General features: G+C 37.7%; 1 protein-coding gene across 1 annotated transcript in view; it reads left to right on the top strand.

Moving 5' to 3' along the window:
* TMEM30A (transmembrane protein 30A) overlaps positions 1–18,163 on the top strand; it is a 40,026-nt gene extending 21,863 nt beyond the window's left edge. Inside the window, exons 2-6 of the mRNA XM_068984882.1 lie at positions 3,781–3,888; positions 10,496–10,583; positions 11,610–11,753; positions 12,365–12,571; positions 15,446–18,163. Coding sequence (XP_068840983.1) covers positions 3,781–3,888; positions 10,496–10,583; positions 11,610–11,753; positions 12,365–12,571; positions 15,446–15,639 — 741 coding nt within the window. The 3' untranslated portion in view covers positions 15,640–18,163. The remainder of the gene's footprint in view (positions 1–3,780; positions 3,889–10,495; positions 10,584–11,609; positions 11,754–12,364; positions 12,572–15,445) is intronic.
* Positions 18,164–23,577: the final 5,414 nt, after the last annotated feature.

Genomic DNA, 23,577 nt, shown 5'->3' with positions numbered 1-23,577 from the left:
GGCACCGGCTGCAAGTCAGGCTCCAGGGCAACCCATACTTACGGCCAGCTGGCTACAAATAAGGGAGTTCCGAGGCCTCCCCCAGACCGCCCTCACTTCACAGGCCAGGTGCAAGTTCAGACGTCGTCAGGCCACCTGAACTTCTCACCAACTGCTCATAAATGTGGGAGGTTACTGTAACTTCTCTCAGGTTTCCCAAGATGCTGGAATGACTCAGAACTCAGGGAAGTGCTAGACTTACACTTTTATTTAAAATTGTATAAATTAGGATCAGCTAAACAAAGAGACATTTGGTGAGGTCCTGAATGTAGAGCTTCGTGCACTCCTCTTCCCTCAGAATCGGGGCTTGTGGATGGGCTAACCAACTCAAAACTCACCTGTGCTTTGGTGGCCAGTGTTTTTATTGGGATTCCAGGAGAAGGCGGTGGCAACTCACTCCAGTACTCTTTGCCTGGAAAATCCCATGGATGGAGGAGCCTTGTGGGCTGCAGTCCATGGGGTCGCTGAGGGTCGGACACGACTGAGCGACTTCACTTTCACGCATTGGAAAAGGAAATGGCAATCCACTCCAGTACTCTTGCTGGGAGAGTCCCAGGGACGGGGGAGCCTGGTGGGCTGCCATCTGTGGGGTCGCACAGAGTCAGACACGACTGAAGTGTGTATCTACTACTTAGCAGCGGTAGCAGTATGATGAAGACAGGATTGATTAAACACTGATGGTTCCGTTGGTAAAGAATCTGCCTGCAGTGCAGGAAACCCGGGTTCGATTCCTGGGTCAGGAAGATCCTCTGGAGAAGGGAATGGCAACCTACTCCAATTCTTGCCGGAGAATTCCATGGACAAAGAAGTCTGGTGGGCTACAGTCCATAGGATTGCAAAGAGTTAACACGACTGAGCGACTAAGACATGATTCAACTAAACCTCCAGCCTTCTCCCTCTTTGTAGAGTTTGAACTGGGCCAAAGTCCCTAGTCACATCTGGTCTTTCTGGTGACTGGCCCCCTGCCTGTCCCATTGTCTTAGCACAAACTCATGTGAATTAAGGGGCTTATCAAAAACAGACTCTAATCAGCAGGGAAATTTTAAAGGATTTAGAGGCTCCTACCAGGAACCCAAGACAGAGATCAAACAGATTCTTAATTATCCAACACCAGGTTTTAAAAATGGTAGCCCTTGAGAAACCTGGTAGTATTTTGTTTGCTTTATTTAATTTGAAGATATGCCATGGAAAGCTGAGATGACAGAAAAGTTGTTTAGACTTTATAGCTATTTAAAAGTTAATACATCATACAGTTTGAATTTTATATTTATGATTTTGTGCATAAATGTGTTTCTTTGTGAAAAAGGAGAGATGAGCCAGTAGGATTACATAGGATCCTTTCCAGTTTTTACAGGCTCACACTGTCTAATAGATGACCTTATAAAAAGATTTTTTTCTGGACTGTGGTTGCTCTTTCAGACTCATTTTTCTATCTGACAGCAGATTATTTCAGAGTGTATTCACTTTCTCCAAGGAAATGGACTTAGTTATGTTTTTCTCTTGCAGATTGATTATACCGGAACAGATCCTTCCAGTCCCTGCTATAAATGTTTGTCTCCGAATGTTACACCTTGTATTTGTACCATAAACTTCACACTGGAACAGTCATTTGAGGTCTGTATTCTAAGTAATGTCTTGGAAAACCCATGCTTTAAAAAATATTGGTATTAATTATTTTTTACTAGTTATTTTCTTGTTGAGATGTTGCTTTAATTTATTGAGAGTCAGTACACTTTTGAGGAAGATTATTTTGTTTAGTTAGCGAATTATGCTGTCTGATAATTAAATGCATTACTAGTTTATTCTAATTAGTACTTTATAAGCAAAATTTGAAACCTATTTCTGGAAAATTTTATAACTGTACAAATCACTTTTGTATCAAGATTCTATCTACATATGTTTGTATTTAAAAAATTACTGCTCAAACTGTGTTGACTACTTTTAATACCAACAGTTTTTACTTTAGAAAATAAATACTAATTCACACATTTAATTGCATCATTTTTTAATCAGATCTGATGGTTTAACCTTTAACGTAAGTGCAAACACTTAGTAAAACCTTACTGACAAGCAGTTAGAAAACTCTCCACAAAGTATGCAATGTGTGTGTGTGTGTGTGTGTGTGTGCACGCACGTGCGTGGTCTGCGTGCTTTTTGCATTCACACTTAGCTGTCATTCTTGGAAACTGAGCCAGATGGTGAAGGACACACAGATTCAGAGTAGTCATGGCTAGACCAATTTATGCTCTCCTTTACCTGGAAATTGAACTTTTAAAATGTACTGTTTTATTCTTCAGGGAGCAAAACTACTTTAATACAGGCCAATTTTTTGAACTTTTGTAGCTATGCTTTAGATTTTTTTAAAGGTACTGATGACTTTTGAAGTCCCTGGTAGATGGTTGCCATCTAGTGGTTATGGATGCTCTTGCACTGAGATAATGGACAATAAAGCTCCCTTTTTAAAAATTATAAAAATAAATTAGGGAGAAGACAGGAATTTAATTATTTTGTTTTAGCAGAAATAGCATAAATGTAAAACATCAGAAAAGTTTGATTTTTTTTAATGTGATGGACAAACTATAAAGATGCATTAAGTTCTGCTTTTGTCAAAACAGGCAGAATGAAAGACATGGACAAGACTTATAATGATTTGGAAGCTCTATTAGTTTCCTCTCCCATTCGGAAACACTTAGGGTTTCAGAACTTTTCTTCCGTGAAGGTGATTGTCCTCAGATTTATTTTTTTTGTGGGTTCTGTGTTCTTTCACAAGCCCAAATTTGAATTGGACTAAAACCTTTTCAGAGAACAGAAATCAGCCAACAAAATAAATGAATAAATAAATAAAAGGTTTCTATGTAAATGGTTTCTTTATATAGACTGAAAAAATTTGCATACTTGACATTCAAAAATCAAGCCTTGAATAAATGATTGTGTATTTGAAAACAGCAAATCAGATAAAGCAAAATATTATTGAAATCCTTTTTCTTTTCTGAATTCCTTTTAATCAAGGATAGATTACAGATTGTAGAGGTAGCAATGAGAAAGGAGAAAATAGCTAATGTTTTTGCCATCTCCAAAAATCTTAGTCATTTAAGATGAGTACATGGCATCTTCTAAATAATTATAGTGTATATAGGTTACTCTTCTTTCCTAGGATTTTTCCAAGTTGACTCCACTGCATACATTAAAGTATTTTGCTTGATTATTATAAAATGACTTCTGTTATCTTTACTAATTATAAATTCATTCATTATTAATACTACATAATATCCTGTTGAAGAATTTACTATGTCCCAATTCAAGTTCAGCATTTATTTTGAGCAATAAATGAAAGCTTGACAATTATATCATTGGAAAGTTGATGCTAGTTGGATAAAGACCAATCTGAATTACAGAAAAAATTTTAAAAAGTTATTTATAGATTTTAATTGGAAGATAATTACTTTGCAGTTTAAAATTGAAAGTAGATCAAAGTAGGCTAATAGATTTCATGAGAGCTTTTTTATTTGTTTGTTTTAATGTAAATAGATATCTTTGAGGTCTTTCAGGGTATTTCAGAGTTTACTCTTGGATTTTTTGGAGCATGCTTTCTTTAACTTTATTTCCAGTTCTGGCAGAATTCACCCCGGTACCTGTTTTAAGTTAACAATGTTCTGAACTAGTCCAAATTACATAGTTTTTATGTATGCATGAAACTTTGTACTTAATAGTTTTATATGAACATTTTTTCCCTTTCTCTAGGGCAATGTGTTTATGTATTACGGACTGTCTAATTTCTATCAAAACCATCGTCGCTATGTAAAATCTCGAGATGATGGTCAACTAAACGGAGATCCTAGTGCTTTGCTTGTAAGTAAAGTGACAGAACATGAAACTGGTGCTTTAATAACTAAGAACATGTGCTAATTGTGTTGTCTTATTTCAGTGGGATCTGTCAGTTCTCATTTCAGTAAGAAATGATAGATATTAAAATGTTAAATTAAAATATTGCTTGTCATTTTTCATTTGTTCAGTGAGGGTTTTACTTTAAATTTTTTTCTCTGGAATTTGCACAGGTTAATGATTAAGAGAGTAATGATTTCTTGAGGCCAGAGGACACGTTACTTCCTGTTTGTTTCTCATAGTATCATTGGGATTTTTGCTTTGTTAACTCCCTAGCCTCAGCTATAAAGAACCTGCCTGCTAATGCAGGAGACACGGGTTCCACATCCTGGGTTGGGAAGATCTCCTTGAGAAGGAAACGGCAACCCACTTGAGTATTCTTGCCTGGGAAATCCCAAGGGTAGAAGAGCCTTCAGTTTAGTTCAGTTGTTCAGTCGTGTCTGACTCTTTGCAACCCAATGGACTGTAACACACCAGGCTTCCCTGTCCATCACCAACTCCCGGAGCTTGCTCAGACTCATGGCCATTGAATCAGTGATGCCATCCAACCACCTCTCCTCTGTCATCCCCATCTCCTCCTGCCCTCACTCTTTCCCGGCATCAGGGTCTTTTCTAGTGAGTCAGTTTTTCCCATCAGGTGGCCAAAGTATTGGAGTTTCAGCTTCAGAATCAGCCCTTTCAATGAATACTCAGGACTGATTTCCTTTAGGATTGACTGGTTTGATCTCCTTGAAGTTCAAGGGACTCTCAAGAGCCTTCTCCAACACTGCAGTTCAGAAGCATCAATTTTTCTGCACTCAGCTTTCTTTATGGTCCAACTCTCACATCCATACATGACCACTGGAAAAACCATAGCTTTGACTAGACGGACCTTTGTTGGCGAAGTAATGTCTCTCCTTCTTAATATGCTCTCTAGGTTGGTCATAGGTTTCCTTCCAAGGAGTAAGCATCTTTTAATTTCATGGCTGCAGTCACCATCTGCAGTGATTTTGGAGCCCCAAAGATAAAGTCTGTCACTGTTTCCATTGTTTCCCTATCTGTTTCCCATAAACTGATGGGACCGGATGCCATGATCTTAGTTTTCTGAATGTTGAGCTTTAAGCCAACTTTTTTACTCTCGTCTTTCACTTTCATCAAGAGGCTCTTTAGTTCTTCTTCACTTTGTGCCTTAAGAGTGATGTCATCTGCGTGTCTGAGGTTATTGGTATTTCTCCTGGCAATCTTGATCCCAGCTTGTGCTTTGTCCAGTCCAGCGTATCACATGATATACTCCACATGTAAGTTAAATAAGCAGGTTGACAATATACAGCCTTGATGTACTACTTTCCTGATTTGGAACCAGTCCATTGTTCCATGTCCAGTTCTAACTGTTGCTTCTTGACCTGCATACGGATTTCTCAGGAGGCAGGTAAGGTGGTCTGGTATTCCCATCTATTTAAGAATTTTTTGACAGTTTATTGTGATCCACACAAAGACTTTGGCTTAGTCAATAAAGCAGAAGTAGATATTTTTCTGGAACTCTCATGCCTTTTCAGTGATCCAGTGGATGCTGGCAATTTGAGCTCTGGTTCCTCTGCCTTTTCTGAATCCAGCTTAAACATCTGGAAATTCAGTTTACGTACTGTTGAAGCCTGTCTTGGAGAATTTTGAGCATTACTTTACTAGCATGTGAGATGAGTGCAATTGTGCAGTAGTTTGAGCATTCTTTTGCATTGCCTTTCTTTGGGATTGAAATGAAGAGGGACCTTTCCCAGTCCTGTGGCCACTGCTGAGTTTTCCAAATTTGCTGGCATATTGAGTGCAGCACTTTCACAACATCATTTTTTAGGATTTGAAATAGCTCAACTGGAATTCCATCACCTCCACTAGCTTTGTTCGTAGTGATGCTTCCTAAGGCCCACTTAACTTCTCATTCCAGGATGTCTGGCTCTAGGTGAGAGATCACACCATTGTGATTGTCTGGGTCGTGAAGCTCTTTTTTGTACAGTTCTTCTGTGTATTTTTGCCACCTCTTCTTAATATCTTCTGCTTCTGTTAGGTCCATACCATTTCTGTCCTTTATTGAGCTCATCTTTGGTATCTCTAATTTTCTCGAAGATATCTCTAGTCTTTCCCATTCTATTGTTTTCCTCTATTTCTTTGCATTGTTCACTGAAGAAAGCTTTCTTATCTCTCCTTGCTATTCTTTTGAACTCTGCAATCAGATGGGTATATCTTTCCTTTTCTCCTTTGCCTTTAGCTTCTCTTATTTTCTCAGCTATTTGTAAGGCCTTCTCAGACAACTATTTTGCCTTTTTGCATTTCTTTTTCTTGGGGATGGTCTTGATCCCTGCCTCCTGTACAATGTCACGAACCTCCGTCCATAGTTCTTCAGGCACTCTATCAGATCTAATCCCTTGAATCTATTTGTCACTTCCACTGTATAATCATAAGGGATTCAGGTCATACCTGAATGGTCTAGTGGTTTTCTCTACTTTCTTCAATTTAAGTCTGAATTTGGCAATAAGGAGTTCATGATCTGAGCCACAGTCAGCTCCTGGTCTTATTTTTGCTGACTGTAGAGAGCGTCTCCATCTTTGGCTGCAAAGAATATAATCAGTCTGATATCGGTATTGACCATCTGGTGATGTCCGTGTGTAGAGTCTCCTCTTGTGTTGTTGGAAGAGGGTGTTTGTTATGACCAGTGTGTTCTCATGGCAGAACTCTGTTAGCCTTTTCCCTGCTTCATATTGTACTCCAAGGCCAAATTTGCCTGTTACTCCAGGTGTTTCTTGACTTCCTACTTCTGCATTCCAGTCCCCTGTAATGAAAAGGACATCTTTTTTGGGTGTTAGTTCTGGAAGGTCTTGTAGGTCTTCATAGAACCATTCAACTTTAGCTTCTTCAGCATTACTGTTTGGGGCATAGACTTGGATTACTGTGATATTGACTGATTTGCCTTGGAAACAGAGATCATTCTGTCGTTTCTGAGATTGCACCCAAGAACCGCATTTTGGACTTTAAAGAGCATGGTGGGCTACAGTCCACAGCGTTGTAAAGAGTTGAACATGACTTAGCAACTATACAACAAAAGCGACAGTCAGTCTGTAATGGAATTTTGATGAATGTAGCGTTCTGGGAATATAATTTGTTCTGTTGGGTTTATTCATTATTATTATACTGGGTAGGAGTATGTAAATAAACTACTTTTAATTTCTGAGATTATGTTTTAAAATCAGACATGTATGCTCTTTGTTTTTTACCCTGTGGGACACCTAAGTACTAAAATCCAAAGGGTGAGTTACTGAAAAACTGTCTGAGGAGCTTTTTGAAAATAGAGGGTCCAGAATTCTCCTAAGTCTTTCATGTCTACGTCTACAGGGTTGGAGCTCTAAAATGTCTATTTTTTACAAGCTCCCCTTCTGATGCTCAGCCGGGTTTGGCAACCTATGGACTAGGTGATCTTAGGTTCCTGACTGTTGTTCAGCTTCCATAGTAGTGGTTGGTGCTCAAGTATTTTATACTGTTGCTGTCAGTGCAGCAAGCCTTAGGAATCGCACGGTAATTTAAGGATTTCTTAAAAACAGTGACTCTCTTAGAATGCAGTTTAGAACCATATTGGGACCAGAATGGTCCTGGTAAATGTATAATTGCCCTTGGTTATCCTTCCCAGTTTTATTGCTCTTTCTTGATGTTTGGAATCTTAAGAAATAACAAGTCTGTTAAAGATTCCAGTTAGTTCCGCAATAGTTTGCAGTCCATGTGGGGGTTTATGTTGTGAGATCCACAAGTCCAGAGAAGGTGATGTTCCGTGAGACACACCAGGTACTCAGAATTTGTTGATTGGGTGTGTGTTGAAAGACCCAGAAGTGGTGGTTGATTTACAGTTCTTTTATGTAGATAACACTCTTCACAGAGGGCAAAAGAAGCTGAGATTCTTTTCTTCCAAACTTCAAGCAAAGTTTTTCAACTAAACTTAGGATTTTCTGTAAAGGGCCAATAGTAAACATTTTAGAATGAAGGCAGCCATAGACAATACTTAAGTGAATGGGTGTAGCTGTGTTCCAATAAAACTTTATTTACAAAAACAGGTCTCGGGCTGAATTTGGTTTGCAGGCTGTCATTTATGGATCCCCGGACTAGACCAAAATATGTGACTTAAGACCAGATGGCTTTCAGAAATTTTAAAGATATTCAGAATAAACAGATTGAAGTGTAAGTTACTTAACATCATGTGTAAGGCCCTCCACAATCTCATGTCAGCCTACTACTCCAGCTTCTTTGGTTTTATAGTCTATCCTTAATGTCCCTTTGGCTTGGCTGCCCTGGGCCGTATATACTATTCCATAACTATGCCTGGTGACACACGTAATCTGCCCATTTTGACATTTGCATTTCATTTGTCTAGATTGTGGATTTTACTCTTTCCCTGGAGGTCCTCTCATTTCAGGCTTGCTGTTTAGTGTCTCTGGATGCAAACTAATGTCTTTCTGTGTGTACTTCATTCATACTGTGTTCATACGTCATTTCATACTTTACTTAACACAGTCTCCCCGTATCATCCACTCTCTCTTCCTTTCCAGGCCGTTCCAGCAGTTCTGCGTAACTGCTAGAGTAATCTTTAAAAAAACATAAATACCATTTCTCTGCCTAAAATCTTTCAGTGGTGTTTTTACTCAGGATGGTCTGAGCTATGCACGACTCTCCAGTCTTACCGCTTTCTTTATTGCCCATACTCTTAACTACATTCCCTCTTGACTTTCTCAGAGATACCAGGTTCTTTCTAAATGGCGTGTGCTGTCCTCTCTGCTTCAGGCTCTCTTCTGCGTGTTCTTCACGTGGCTGTCTCCTGCTTTCTTCAGGTCTTAACTTTGATGAGAAGGACTTCCCCGTATCATTTCTTTACTTATCTTCTGTCTTCCCAACCACACTGCAAGCCCATGAGAGCAGGGAGCATGACTTTCTTTAATCACCATGTACCAAGTACCTCTACAGTGCCTAACACATGAGAGGCGTTTACTAAACATATAGGAATAAATACAGACACTTTTGTCATGGCTCTCATTTCATATTATAGTTGGTTGTGTTTGGGTTTGTTTCCCTTGTTACATTGTGAGTTGCTGAGAAGCAGACTTTTTTTTCTTCCATTTTTCCCTTTCTAGCACCTTTCATGGTATGTGGTACATGTTAGGTACTCATTAAATGGTTTTTCTAAGCCAGTAACTGCAAAGTATGTAACACTGCTTAGTTCAGTACCTGATGACTAGGTAGTGAATATTTTCCTTTCTTTTAAAACTTCAGTAACTAACTTAGTAGCTAGAAGACAGTTCTTCAGGACTCAAGTCCACCATCTCCTCTCTGCTGGTTTTCTAAATGAAGTTGCTATTCCACTCCCTCCCTCGCCCCCCAGGAGTTTAGTGGTTACAATATATGTATATATGTCACACTGAGAGTTTATTTACCTTTTTTTCTTGAAATCACACTTTTAATCAAACCAATCAAATAGTAATAGGCTAATTATATGTTGTTTATCTTCATAGCCTTAGAATAATAACTTTATGAATGTAGATGGCATAGGGACCGAAAAGCTGAGAAGTCAAATATTAAAGAGACTTTATGAGATTTCTGCCACATTTCTTTAACCTTCTCCTGTCTTTTTCACTCCTGTAATTCTTTTTCCAATGAGAGTGTAGATATAAGACAACATTGGTGATAATGAAATAGCCCTAGGACGCTAGGTTCTAGTTAATTTCAAACTGAGACTTATCTTGGTTTATGTGTTTTGAGACATGGCCTAATGTGGCCTTGGAATCGCAGAATAACTCAGACATGTACCTCACGTTAGACTTGGTAGAATCTCTAGATTAACTCTACAATTTACATCTTTCCTTGAGATCTTCAGTGGGAACTAAATCAAAACTGAATCTGGAGGACAGGTGAATTGCTGTTTGCCTTGTCAACATGTTTGCTTTCTTTAACCTGGATGCACAATTTAGAGAAGACTGCTATATTCTGGGACTTCTTCTCCTTCTCTCCAGTCAGCCAACCCTCTTCCCTGCTCTCCCTTCCTTCTTTCCACAGGATTTAATTTGGGGATTTAACTCCAAATTACAGAATTTGAAATTATCTAGTTGAACATGTTCTTTTTTGTAAGTCAGGCCCAGATAAATCAAGGGACTTGCCTGAAGTTACACAGTACCTTAGTTGGAACTAGAAGCTCCAGTCTTACTTCCAGTTTAAGATTCCCTTCATTACGTTATAGCTGGATTGACAATAGATGGCTTCTTAATTTTTCTTGGGTTGAAAACTGTTTGTAGTTATTATTTCTGTGTTGGTATGAAGATGTTTTAAAATTTCATTTTGACATGTATCTGTGTGACAATATATGCAAAGATTATAAAGCAATAATGTTAAGGAATATATTTTGCATAGTTAAATGTGGTATTATTTATAATCTGTCTATAGGGTAGATACTGTATGCATTAAAAATAAGAAATGTGTAGGCATTGAATTTTTAATCAGTAATTAAGGCTAACTGAAAATCCTCTCAGAGGCCTGGATAATAATTTCTCTCTTCTTTCCTTTTGAATATCAGAATCCCAGTAAGGAGTGTGAGCCTTATCGAAGAAATGAAGACAAACCAATTGCTCCTTGTGGGGCTATAGCCAACAGCATGTTTAATGGTATGATATAGAGATAAACAAAGATTATATATAGTATACTATAGTTAGGAATATTTGTATAATCTTACAGAAATAAGAATGGACTTAGCAACTGAACGGGAACATGAAATTGTAAAATTCAACAACTTTAAGATAAATATATAATATTAGTTATGCAGTGGGATATTGGAATGCTTTATGACTTTCTTTTGTGAATTCTTATATTTTAAGAATGAATTTATGTCTCTGAGAAGAAAGAAGTAGAGATGTTCTGCTAACTTCTGGTTTCATATATGATAAACCAACTTTGAATATTCATACCATTAAAAAGGGGCTACAGCACTGTCTGATATGAATAAAATATGAACCATAAATGAGAGACATGTATATAATTTTAAGTTTTCTGATAGTCACATTAAAAACAATAAAAAACAAGTTAAATTAACTTTAATAATATTTTATTAAACTCAGTATGCCCCAAATATTATCATTTCAGCATGTAAGTGATGTTCAGTATATAAAGTTCTTAGTGAGATATTTTATATACTAATTTTTTATGTAAAATCTTTGTCTGATGTATATTATAGCCTTATAAAACATATTCATTTGGACAAGCCATAATTTCAAGGGGTCTGTAGCAATATAGCCAGTGATTACCATGTTGAACAGTGCAGATAGAGAATTTGATAAGCCAGAAGCTGTTTAGCAATGTGTGTTTTTCTTTTTTAAAGAATAGGAGAGGCAGATTTACCTTGCAACTTGTTTTATTTGTGTTATTATTAAAACATTTGACCTTGTCACATATCAGCTAGCCATGTAGGAAAATGACTTGGAACCGTATTGAGGGAAGGCAAGTTCATCTAGGATCATGAAGTTACCATAGTTAATTCACATGGAAATAACCGAGAGAGCAGATGCACATCATGTGCCTGCTTTGTTAAAACTGCTTTGGGGAGCAAATACCAGATCCTCATTTCTCATGGAGTAAAGCTATTACTATGGATTTTCAGTAGATGTTTAGTAATATCTCTATTTTCTTGTGTCCAGATACACTAGAATTGTTTCAGGTTGGCAATGCATCTGATCTTATGCCTATTACTTTGAAAAAGAAAGGTATTGCTTGGTGGACAGATAAAAATGTAAAATTCAGAAATCCCCCTGGAACAGATCCCTTAGAAGAACGATTCAAAGGTAAAGTATTACTGTTATCCCGTAAGACATAATCTAGGTATTTTAATGAAATACCTAAAATTTCCTGTCTTTAGGATCTTAAAAAAGTTTATGGTTTTTTAAAAACAACTTTTCTTCATATCAAATTAGGTAAAATATGTAGCATTTTCTAATGTGTTAGAATTCTAAAGGAAACATACACTGTTCATCTTGAATTTCTCTGGTATTTTCTTATGTGTTTCAGCTATAATCTTCTAAAGTTGTAAAAGTTTATTTAAACAAGTATTTATTTAAATTTTATAAGTCCAATTTTTTTTTCTTTGCTTCCTTTATTTCATAATGTAATGTTTCTTACCATTGCATCTTTGCATTAAGTCGTCTGCCTTTTGGTACATACTCAATAGCCTGATATCAGTCAAATCTTTGTAATTATTTGTTAAGGTTTTATGTGATGAATTGATTTCTCTTTAGATTTTAAGACTTAGAATATGACTATATATCTGTTTTTGCACATAGGGAAAATATTCATATTGTCTATCTCTTTGTTTTATCAGAGTGTGACTTTTCATTGAAACTCTTAATAAAATTGAATATTTTGTCTCCCCATTCCACTCCCATCTCTCCTTTGTAAGGCACAACGAAGCCAGTAAACTGGGTTAAACCAGTTTACATGTTGGATTCTGACGAAGATAATAATGGCTTCATAAATGAGGATTTTATTGTTTGGATGCGTACTGCAGCATTACCTACTTTTCGTAAGTTATATCGTCTTATAGAGCGGAAGAGTGATTTACACCCAACGTTACCAGCTGGACGATACTATTTGAATATCACATACAGTATCCTTTTTTGGCCAGGTACACAGATGCAAAGACTCTGAAAGGAGTACCGTCCAAGCTTGTCTCAGTTATGCGGCATGCTACTTTGCGCTTTAGTTTTGTTCACTGCATTTTTATAAAGGAGTATGTGTATAGGCATGAGAAAGTCTCTTTTAACTTGTTTCTTCTGGAAACATATTTAATTTCTGTATACTTTGGACTAGAATTCAAGCATATTATTTGGTGAAAGAGTGATCAGGGGCTCCCATATTACTTGGTAGATTATTTAAAATGTAGAGCTAGATTTATTAATAAGTTAGATATTTTTATGAGAGAGATTGTAATTGAGTTTAGTGCAAAGGCTAGTAAGTATACCTAGTGCTTAGCAAATAAATGTTGGTGGTACTGGGCTGTTTCAATTTTTTTTTTTTTTTCAAAAAATTTTCTAGATATAAAAAATTAATGAATTTGTTATTCTATATCAACATAATTATTTATAATGATTCTGTTTACAGTACCAAAGCTTTTTTATCATTAGCTGTATTGTTCTACCTTAATAATTTAGGCAGACTTAAGTGCTGATAAATATCATTTATTTCATCTTAACTCTATGTCAGTTATATTAAATACTTTGCATATATTATTTATTTCAAGCATTGTGAATCATCTCCATACTGTAGACAAGAATACAGGAACATGGAGCCTTTAAGTAACTTAGCTGAGATTACACAAGTAGTAGAAAAAGTGGGGTTCAGAATCAAGCTGCTGACTCCAAAGGCTGTTGACTTTACCATCAACCACCGCTGTAGGCTGCATCCCTGGCTGGTTCACTCAAGTAGTCAGACCTGTCCATATCAGCCTGGGTGCAGAGTCTTTCCTCAGCTAGAAATATTGGGCACTAACTTTTATTTTAAACAAAATCTTTACATCTTTTAACCTCTAGCCCATTGCTTGTATATATCATGGATGAAAATAGCTCTCATATTAGCATTTAAATGTTTGCTGATGATCTTACATTTTTGATTTTTCATAACCCAAATTATGATTCATGGGGTTGCAAAGAGTCGGACACGACTGAGCAACTGAACTGAACTGAACCGAAATTAGCTATAAATATATACTTTCAATTTAGATTAATAAATGGTTGAATTAATAGATCTCATTTCAAAGCAAAGATCTATTTGGGTCCTTAGTCTTTTGATTTTGTACCTCAGTACACACCTGAGCGTGACCGGATAGTGACAGACTGAAAGTGCCCAAGTTTTGGAAACTCTGCCTACATAGCAGCAGTTTTAGATAAACAGACTCAATGGCACCCCACTCCAGTACTCTTGCCTGGAAAATCCCATGGACGGAGGAGCCTGGTGGGCTGCAGTCCATGGGGTCACTAAGAGTTGGGCACGACTGAGCGACTTCACTTTCACTTTTCACTTTCATGGATTGGAGAAGGAAATGGCAACCCACTCCAGTGTTCTTGCCTGGAGATTCTCAGGAACAGGGAGCCTGGTGGGCTGCCGTCTATGGGGTCGCACAGAGTCGGACACGACTGAAGCGACTTAGCAGTAGCAGCAGTAGCAGAGAGAATAAAATGGCAACCCACTCCAGTGTTCTTACCTGGAGAATCCCAGGGACAGAGGAGCCTAGTGAGCTGCCGTCTGTGGGGTTGCATAGAGTCGGACACGACTGAAGTGACTGAGCAGCAGCAGCAGAGAGAATAATCTTGAGGCTGTAGCCAAAGTAGAGGGCAGCCTGCAGCCTACAGCACAAGAAAGGGAAGGCTTTGGAGCACTCAGGGTTTCTTAGCTGACAGATAATTTGCACCAAGAAAACTGTTAGGAGAAATGTAGACTGTTTTGAAAATCGGTAAGACAGAAATGAGACCCGCAAAACATCAAGGGTTAATTATCAAAACTGAGTCTAAGGTGGGGAACTAGATATTAGAATTAAGGTAGAAGCCCCCTTTTTAGGGTTTGGATATTGAGAGACTAGCTTTGGTGATTTGATACCACATCCCATAGAGTATTGGGTTAGTTAGAACTCTTATAATTATTCCTGGCTTGGGTTGCGATTCATTTAAGAACTAGTAGAACTGAGCCTCCCATTGGAGTCACAGGGCCTGTCTTCCAGGCTGGGGAGCAACAGAAGCTGGAGAAACAGATGGGAACTCTCACACTTGATTCAAAAGATGCTTCTGAGGAAGTTGTGAACCTTTTGCTTAGGGACTTAGTTCTGTCTTCTTCTCTGCCCTAACTCTTGCCAGAATCCTGGAATTGGTCCATGGATGTAGCTCATCCAGTATGTCGATGTTCCATTTCTTCCTTCATTTCCACTCTATTTTAGCCATTGACTGTGTGGCACACTGTGAGTTTTCTCATTGCTCCAAGTCCGCCATCTAAAACTTTAGTGTTATGCTTTTTGTCTTGTGCTGAGCCCTCCCTCCTTCTCAGAACGACACTCTTGCTGCACATGCGTTTTGAGCTCAGTGCTCAAAAAGTGCCCCAGTCCCTTCATTCTTCCCATTTCTCCTGCTCTGTCAACCTCATTTTCCTCTATGGGTTTCATTGCTGTTTATCTGAAAAATTTTTTTTTTTTCACATTACAGGCCTTTTACCCCCTCCTGTGTAATGAGAACAGAAATATCTGAGAAATGAGAAATTACGTAACTCTTAAATTTAGTTGCTTTTGCTTGTAAACTATATTGGCTTCTACTACTAATAGTTTGTGAAATCAATCCTTTAGGTTAATAATTACATAATTATTTTGTGATTTAGAACATATGAGTAAGGTATCTATCGTAGAATTATGCCAATGAATTACAAGGAATTAAATGGCAACTTAAGTTGTATTTTAAAAATCAAGTAACAAGACATGGATGTCTTCCTATACACTCTTCAGATTACCCTGTACATTCATTTGATGGACGGAAGCGGATGATCTTGAGCACCATTTCATGGATGGGAGGAAAAAATCCATTTTTGGGGATTGCTTACATCACTATTGGATCCATCTCCTTTCTTCTGGGAGTTGTACTGCTAGTAATTAATCATAAATATAGAAACAGTAGTAATACTGCTGACATTACCATTTAATTTTATATTCTGAAAACAAATTTACTGCATGTGCATCAAGGCCAGTCCTGTTCAACCTAGCTTTCAAATGCTGATGTTCTGGTTAGTATGTCATTTTTGAAGTTGGCACATAACATTTTTTAAAAAGCAGTCTTTTGTCTTCTGCTTCTTCCTTATGGATGACTTACGAAAATATATAACGGGTATAAAACAGATTAGCTATACTGATCATATCAACACTGTAACTGCTGAAATGGCATTGTGATGTTTCTTTTGTTGGGACAGGCTGTGTGATGCGTAGAGCCTCTTTCATGTGAAACACGTCTGCTGCTTATACGTTTATGCTGTGTTGATGATATATTGACATGTGATGCTGTATATGTGTGCCTGTTGTGTGAAGAATGGGATTACAAGATGTATAACGACTTGCTAACCTTTCAGGATCCAGAGTTACAAAAAGATGAAGAAAGACCAAATCTAAATAAAACACTTCATCATTTTCATGTGTCATGTGTAAAGACTTCAAGTACCATTTTGTTGAGGTGATTCCTGTATTCAGCTTATCCAGTACAGTTGTCAAGCTTAAATTTGATTTCAAAGGACATGCTTAACCTGGCTAGCATAGGAATTAATGCTCGTGTCTGAAGAGGTCAGGTGGATCTCAGGAGAATTTAAAATTCCACTTTCCATTTTGGCTAAGATGTTGCAGTCAGGAAACTCATCTTACTTGGCTCCTTTTACATGTGACCATTTCCCTTGAAGTTTACACTTCATCAGGGATCCAAGAACATAGGTGAGATGGGAAAACTTCTTGGCAGACCTTGTCTTCTGTCTCAACTGTAAACCAGGTATAAATGTTCAAAGGAGACTGTTTTCATTCTTGTGGTATTTAACATTCAGAAATTTGCTTCAGCATTGGAAATACCTCAAGCTGTTTTTAATTTGCAGGTAAGTGTTTTGACCTAAGTACTAATATTATATTTCTGAGATTTTAGAAAACAATAACCTTTATTTCCTCTCTATTTCATCCAGTTTTTACATGTAGGTCAAATGTGGATGTGTATGGACGTTCTCTTTAGTTATGGCACCAATTGTTTTGGTTGGTTTTTCTAAGACGTACTTTCAAAAGAAATTCTTTAAATTTCCTAATTAAATTCTGGAGATTTCGGAGTCTGTACATGATAAATTATAATATATGTGCTTGAAGTTATTTTATTTTCTATTAACTGGAATTATTTTTAATATTCCTTCTTGAATAAATGCTGTAATTTGTTTGCTATGGAACTGATTCTTGAATGTAAACTTATTTTTTCACATGCATGAAATGTATGTCTTAATCAGAGGTGGCTTAATTGCATTGAAATGGCTATTTTTTTTAGACTAAAATAACTCATATGTTTGTATAGAAAAATGCCTGTTTGAATTAAGAGTTTGTAATGGTTTCCTTTGGTTATATTTTAAATCAAAAGGTCTGTGTAATGTATCAATTTTGACTACATTTTTTTAAAAAAAATAACGTAATGGTAATAGTAGAAATGTGCCACACTGAAGTTTTGTACAATATGAAATTCAGTTAAAAGAACCTGTAGTTCATACTTGACAGAATATTACTTGCATGAGGTACTTAATGTTTGGTTATCCTGAAATTTCTGAGTGCATTGGGTATTCTTTGTGTAAAACTATTCTTTGTCAGCCCTTCAGAATATGGTTATTTGTTCTGATAATTGACCCTTTTGCACATGGCAGTGTATTTTCTGGGATATATCAATAGGGGAGAGGGCTTCTCCCAGTATTTGCAGATTGAGTTTGTGCTGTTCAAGGACTGCCATCCTGCGTCTCTTTTTCTAACTGGGGGACCAGGATTGCTGCTACAGAAAAGTCGAAGAGCCTCTCCAGCCCTTTGTCATCTGTGGTGAAGATGGAATCTTAAAATATATTTGGAGTTTCATCTGTTTTTACAAATACATTGATGGCCTAAGTTCTCCCTTGTCTGCTGCCATTTGAGTTGTAAGGGATTCCTGTTGCTAAATACGAAGAACGTGGAACACTCATATGGCCTCTGTGATTGGGGGAAGGAAGGAAAACATTTCTTTTTTATGGGCTTTATGCTCACTTTTTGGAAACACCAGTGTCATACTCAGCTTTCAAAGAATCAGAATGCATTTTAAGACAACTAGGTTGAGTAGAAGGCATTGAAGAATACATTAACTTGCTGGAAATAATTGTGATACATGAAATTCCCAATTGATGGAATTATTTAATACGTAAAAACTAAGAAATTTCTTTGAAATCATAAAGCAGTTTAAAAATAAATTGGTAAAAATAACTGTACTACCTAATAGAGAATTATTCAACCAAGAGAAGAGTCAAGTGACTATTATTTGTTTATTGGTTGGTAACAGTTTATTTGTAACCTTGATTATATTGAAAGATAACTTACTGTTAGTATATTCTGTATTAATAAAAATGAAAAATATTAATTTTGCTATGTTTAAGTGTCTTGCTAAAATAACAGTGCCCCAGTATTGTTAATATTTAGCTCTGAATTTTAGCCCAAGCTCAATGAGTCTAAGTTTTAACATTTCCATGCCTAGATTTGATTGCCATCTGTATGTGTATTAGTCACTCTGACAGCATTAATTGCAAGATATATCTACACTACTGAGCAGCATCTGTTCTTAGGAAGTGGTCAGATTATAACCTCAGTTATAGGCAGACAGTCTAGATTTGGTATTAGAGCAAGGGAAATTTTTGGTAAATAGAAAATGAAAAACTGGTAGGGAGGCAAGGGTGATGAAAATAATGACGAAGGTAGGGAGGGGGCATAAGAAATGAAAAGGCAGACTAGGAAAGACGAGCAGCTGAGAGGTAGGCTTAATGGTTGCTGTTAAGCCTCTCATCTCCTGTCTTCATGGAGACACTGCCTTCGTATTACTCTGTCATCCTGTGCTGGTTAAGCTGCAGAATTCTGTTCTTTGTGAACCTGGTTATTTTGAGGGGAGGATGGAGGGAGTAAGGAAGTGCTGTTTCAAGGAGAATTTGATGCATAAATGTAGTATTTGGATAATCTAGCAAAGTGTATTAGAGCTGGTTTCTTGCCCATGCCCTTCAGTAAACACAAAAATCATATTTCCCCTAATGTCATTTGAAATTTCAGAATAAATATGTCTAAAATCAAGTCAGACCATGGTGACCTTATTTTCTTTTATATATCTAAAACTTATCAAACTAATGTACACAGTTAAAAAAATATCTGAAGGCTTTAAGATGAAAAACAGCAGTACCCGCCCCAGCTTTTCTAGGGGTGATCACTTTGACTTCAAAGGTTGTTACCTTTGGTATTTGTCTTGATGTATCTAAATAACATGTCTCTTCTACTATTGCTTGATTTGATAACTTGAGACCTTACTGTCTTCTTGATGCTACTACCTGATGATTTAGCTAACACACATATTTCCCCTTCTCCTATTATATAGTTATAATATTCAATAAACACATTAACTGTTGTTTAATTATGACTTTAAAAATATTGTATTCAATAGAGCAAAGGAGAGCACCAAGATTATACTTTGTACACTTTATTTTTCCCGGAATTAATAATCATTCTACTTTTTTAACATTTACGTAACTTTCTGGAAGCCTGTCTTAGAATTTTTCTAGCTTTTCTGGCAGGTCCATCATGTTCTCACTGTTAGTCTTTTGATGGGTTTTGTCTCCAAATATCAGATAACCCGCTTCCCTGTTGTTACTAGGAAGGTCTGTCCTGTGTTTGTCCTACTTTGCCAGTCTGTACTGGTGGTGTTTTGCTGAGCTGCACAGCTGTTACTCCATGCTCTCATTGCACCCTCCTGTGTCGGATCTGCTGTGGCCTAATTTACTCTCTTGTTTACTGGAGCGATATTCAGTTTTTCATGTAGGTGAATTTCCTCCTATTTCTAGCTAGTCTGAGCAATCTATTGTGTATGAATGGACCCCAAAAACTTATTGAAAGCTCTTTGTGGGCTAGTGCTTGACAAGTGATGGCCTCCCTAGCATAGGGCTACTCAGAACTGCCGCTCATGATAAAATGCTTAGACAAGTAATAAATGGTTGGCAGGTCAGCAACTGTAGGTAGATTGAATTTTGAGAAGTGCTGCATTAGGGAACGACTGTCAGGGAGCCAGTCCTTTGCCTGGAGGCCTTTTCTGTGGGACTCTAGTCTTCTGCACAAGGGTTGAAAGAGGGTCTGTCTCTTACTGCTCAGAACTCTCTGCTTCTGCCTTGTCCTCCCCCTCAGTTTCTGTTTCCACTGCACATATTTCTGCTATACCTGTCCCTTGGTATATGCTGTCCATCTAGTTGTCTCCCATTACTTTTTCCAGATAAACATTCTCTTGTCTTCTGCCTGTGGGAGACCTGATTGAGGTGAGAGGTGGTATCTGGCCGAGAGGCAGAGGGGTGGAGATCTTGGGGATTGGACCATTCTGTTGTGTACAGTTTTCAGCTACTCATTTTCAGGCTGGTCCCTTGACTCCACTCTGCTGTAGCTTCTCCTTTCAAGTCTGAGCTTCTCAGGGGTTTGGGAGCCCATCAGCATGCTTCTCAGTGGCATCTGTCCCCTTGTAGTCCCTTTAGATAGTGACTCCGTCTGTCCTGCTCAGCCGTATTCCATCTCCTTCTGTTTTCCAGAAATCTGTTGAAATTGATTTCTGTTTCTCTTCTTTTTACTCTCCATCTTTTTAGGCTGTATTTTTTAACATGTTCTTTAGACTGTCATTACTTTTTGTTCTTGTACAGTTTTATGAATTTTAACACATGTATAGATTTGTGTAACCATCTTAGAATACAGAGCAATACCACAATCCCCAGTCTCCTTTCTCCTGTACAGCTTTATAGTCACCCTTTCCTCCACCCATGATCCCAGGCAACCACTGATCTTTTTTCCACCCCCATTGTTTTGTCTCCTGAAATGTCATAAATGTATTCATATGTAACCTTTTGAAGCTGGCTTATTTTATTCAGCATAATGCCTTTGAGATTCACCTAAGGTGATGTATCTAAAAATATCTCTTTCAGTTCCTTTTCTTTCATTTTACTGGAGTGATAAACCTTTGGGGCCTATCCACTATCTTAAACTAGAACCACCTTGAAGTACATTTTGGTGGTTTTACTGTGTTTTTAAATTAATGTGAGCTTATCTGTATGTCACAGGCTTTTCTATGAAAGGGTGGTGTGGAAGAAGACTGAACTCACCGTGCACCACTTTTACTGTGAAGACTGATAACGCCGCTTTCTGCATTTCTTGTCCTTTGTTGACAAGAAACGCAGAAAAAAAATAGCTTTACAATTACATGTCAAATAACAGTTGAATCAGTGGTCTAAAATAATCCCTGGGGCGTGTTGTCTTCCCTTTTTCACAACAAAGCTTGTAAAAGGGAAATTATATTTTAATACTGTCTTCAGCTAGCCTTTCGCCCCACTGTTGCACTGTGGCCTCTTCACTATCAATCTGTGTCTGAAAGATTCTGTAGAATAATACAGTTTTTAGAATCAGGCTGACCTGGCTCTTAAATATATAAACTGTATCTTCAGATAATTTAATCTCCTAAATCATTTACTTATCATTTCCTTGCCAGTAAAATGGGAGTTTTAATACCCACTTGACAGATTTTGATTTGAAGAATAAAGCAAGCGATAGATGATAAGCATTTAGCACAAAGTATAGAAAAATGGCACTCAGGGAACAACTTTTTGTCAAATCAGCTGAGCCCATCCCATCCTAGCCTGGGCTTTCTCTTACCATTACTCGATGTGGTGAATGGTATGAGCAACCGTCTTAAGAATTAAGCCAGAAATCTCACCTCCCCAACTTCCCAGTCTGATAAATCACTACATTCTATTGATTTTTGAAGGTGCTTCCTCGTTGACTCTCTCACCCATCTTCTAAGCTACACTCCTTTAGCTCCATCGCTCTTGCTGCTGACGTGAGGTTTTGTTTGGATTTCTTGGATGACTGTAATGTGTTAGCCCCTTAGTCGTGTCTGACTCTGTGACCCCTTGGACTGTAGCCTGCCAGGCTCCTCTGTCCATGAGGATTCTCCCAGCAAGACTACTGGACTGGGTAGCAATTCCCTTCAAGTGCCTGCTAATGGACTCTTTGTCCTAGTAATTCATATCCAATCCAGCCTTTTCACTACTACCAGAATGATCTTGAAATAAGAGTTCTGATTCTAAAGCATTTGCCATTTAAACCTTTAAATGGCCTGAACACCTTCAGAATAAAATCTAAAACTCATCATTAAAAACCTCCTGTCTTCCACTATTGCCTCACATTTCCATTTGTCCTACCAAACCAAACTACTTGCATGCCGTTCCCCAAGAGATCTGTTCATCTTTTCTTCACCTTGCATCTGCTGTGCCTTCTACCTGGATACTTTCTCTGTTGACCCATATCTCCTTTCCAGCATTTCCTCCTGTGATAATAACTCACATTTACTGAATTGTATCATTTAATCTTCACAGCCACTTGATGATGGGTACTAGTATTTCCATTTTACAGATAAACAGGTATAAAGAATGAAATTTGCCTTCCTTCATATTACTATTCAGGGCTCCCCTCATAGCTCAATTGGTGAAGAATCTGCCTGCAATGCAGGAGATCCAAGTTCGATTCCTGGGTTGGGAAGATCCCCTGAAGAAGGAAATGGCAACCCACTCCAGTATTCTTGCCTGGAGAATCCCATGGACAGAGGAGCCTGGCAGGCTACAGTCTGTGCGGTTGCAGGAGTCAGACACGACTTAGCAACTGAAGAGAGAGAGATTACTATTAAATGACAGATCTAGGTTCTAACTTCCAGGTTCTTAACTTGTAATATTTTTTTTTCTCTTCACTCCCACCCAGGCCTCTGTTTTACAGTTCTTGTAGCAGATTATGCTTGATGATGATTATACCTGTTACTAATCATGTTTTTGCCCCAAGTGTGGAATGACTTTTAATCTTTTCCCCATTTGTTTTAATTCTACCAGACTTTGCTAATATTCAGCCTTTTAAAAACGTTCCTAATGAACAAAACTTTACTTGAGTTTCCCGTAGCAACCTGGTATCAGTTACCAGAGAGTCATTCTGTCTGCATCATAATTTACTCTTAAGTGTATGTTATCTTTGTAATTATTAAAGGTTGGAGGTTTAAAGTTATCCTGTGAGCACATCACAAAGTGTTACCTCCATAATAACTTATCGGGGGTAGCAAACAAATTGTTCAACAGGAGTGAACTTATATTGTGGTTTTATGAAAGTATTTTTCATACATAGGATTTTAGATCCGAGGATAAAGATCATTAGCCCAATCCCTAACTTTGATGATGAAAAGACTGCAGCTTGCAGTTAGAGAAATTATTTAATAATAATACAGTAGTTGAGACAGCCAGATGTTTCCTGATTATTTAACTTATATGCAGAGTACATCATGAGAAACGCTGGACTGGAAGAAACACAAGTTGGAATCAAGATTGCCAGGAGAAATATCAATAACCTCAGATATGCAGATGACACCACCCTTATGGCAGAAAGTGAAGAGGAGCTAAAAAGCCTCTTGATGAAAGTGAAAGAGGAGAGTGAAAAAGTTGGCTTAAAGCTCAACATTCAGAAAATGAAGATCATGGCATCTGGTCCCATCACTTCATGGGAAATAGATGGGGAAACAGTGTCAGACTTTATTTTTTGGGGCTCCAAAATCACTGCAGATGGTGACTGCAGCCATGAAATTAAAAGACGCTTACTCCTTGGAAGAAAAGTTATGACCAACCTAGATAACATATTCAAAAGCAGAGACATTACTTTGCCAACTAAGGTCCGTCTAGTCCAGGCTATGGTTTTTCCTGTGGTCATGTATCGACGTGAGAGTTGGACTGTGAAGAAGGCTGAGCGCCGAAGAATTGATGCATTTCAACTGTGGTGTTGGAGAAGACGCTTCAGAGTCC

Source organism: Capricornis sumatraensis, chromosome 13 (assembly GCF_032405125.1).
Source record: "Capricornis sumatraensis isolate serow.1 chromosome 13, serow.2, whole genome shotgun sequence".
NCBI lineage: Eukaryota > Metazoa > Chordata > Mammalia > Artiodactyla > Bovidae > Capricornis > Capricornis sumatraensis.
This window is presented reverse-complemented; position numbering and strand designations above follow the sequence as displayed.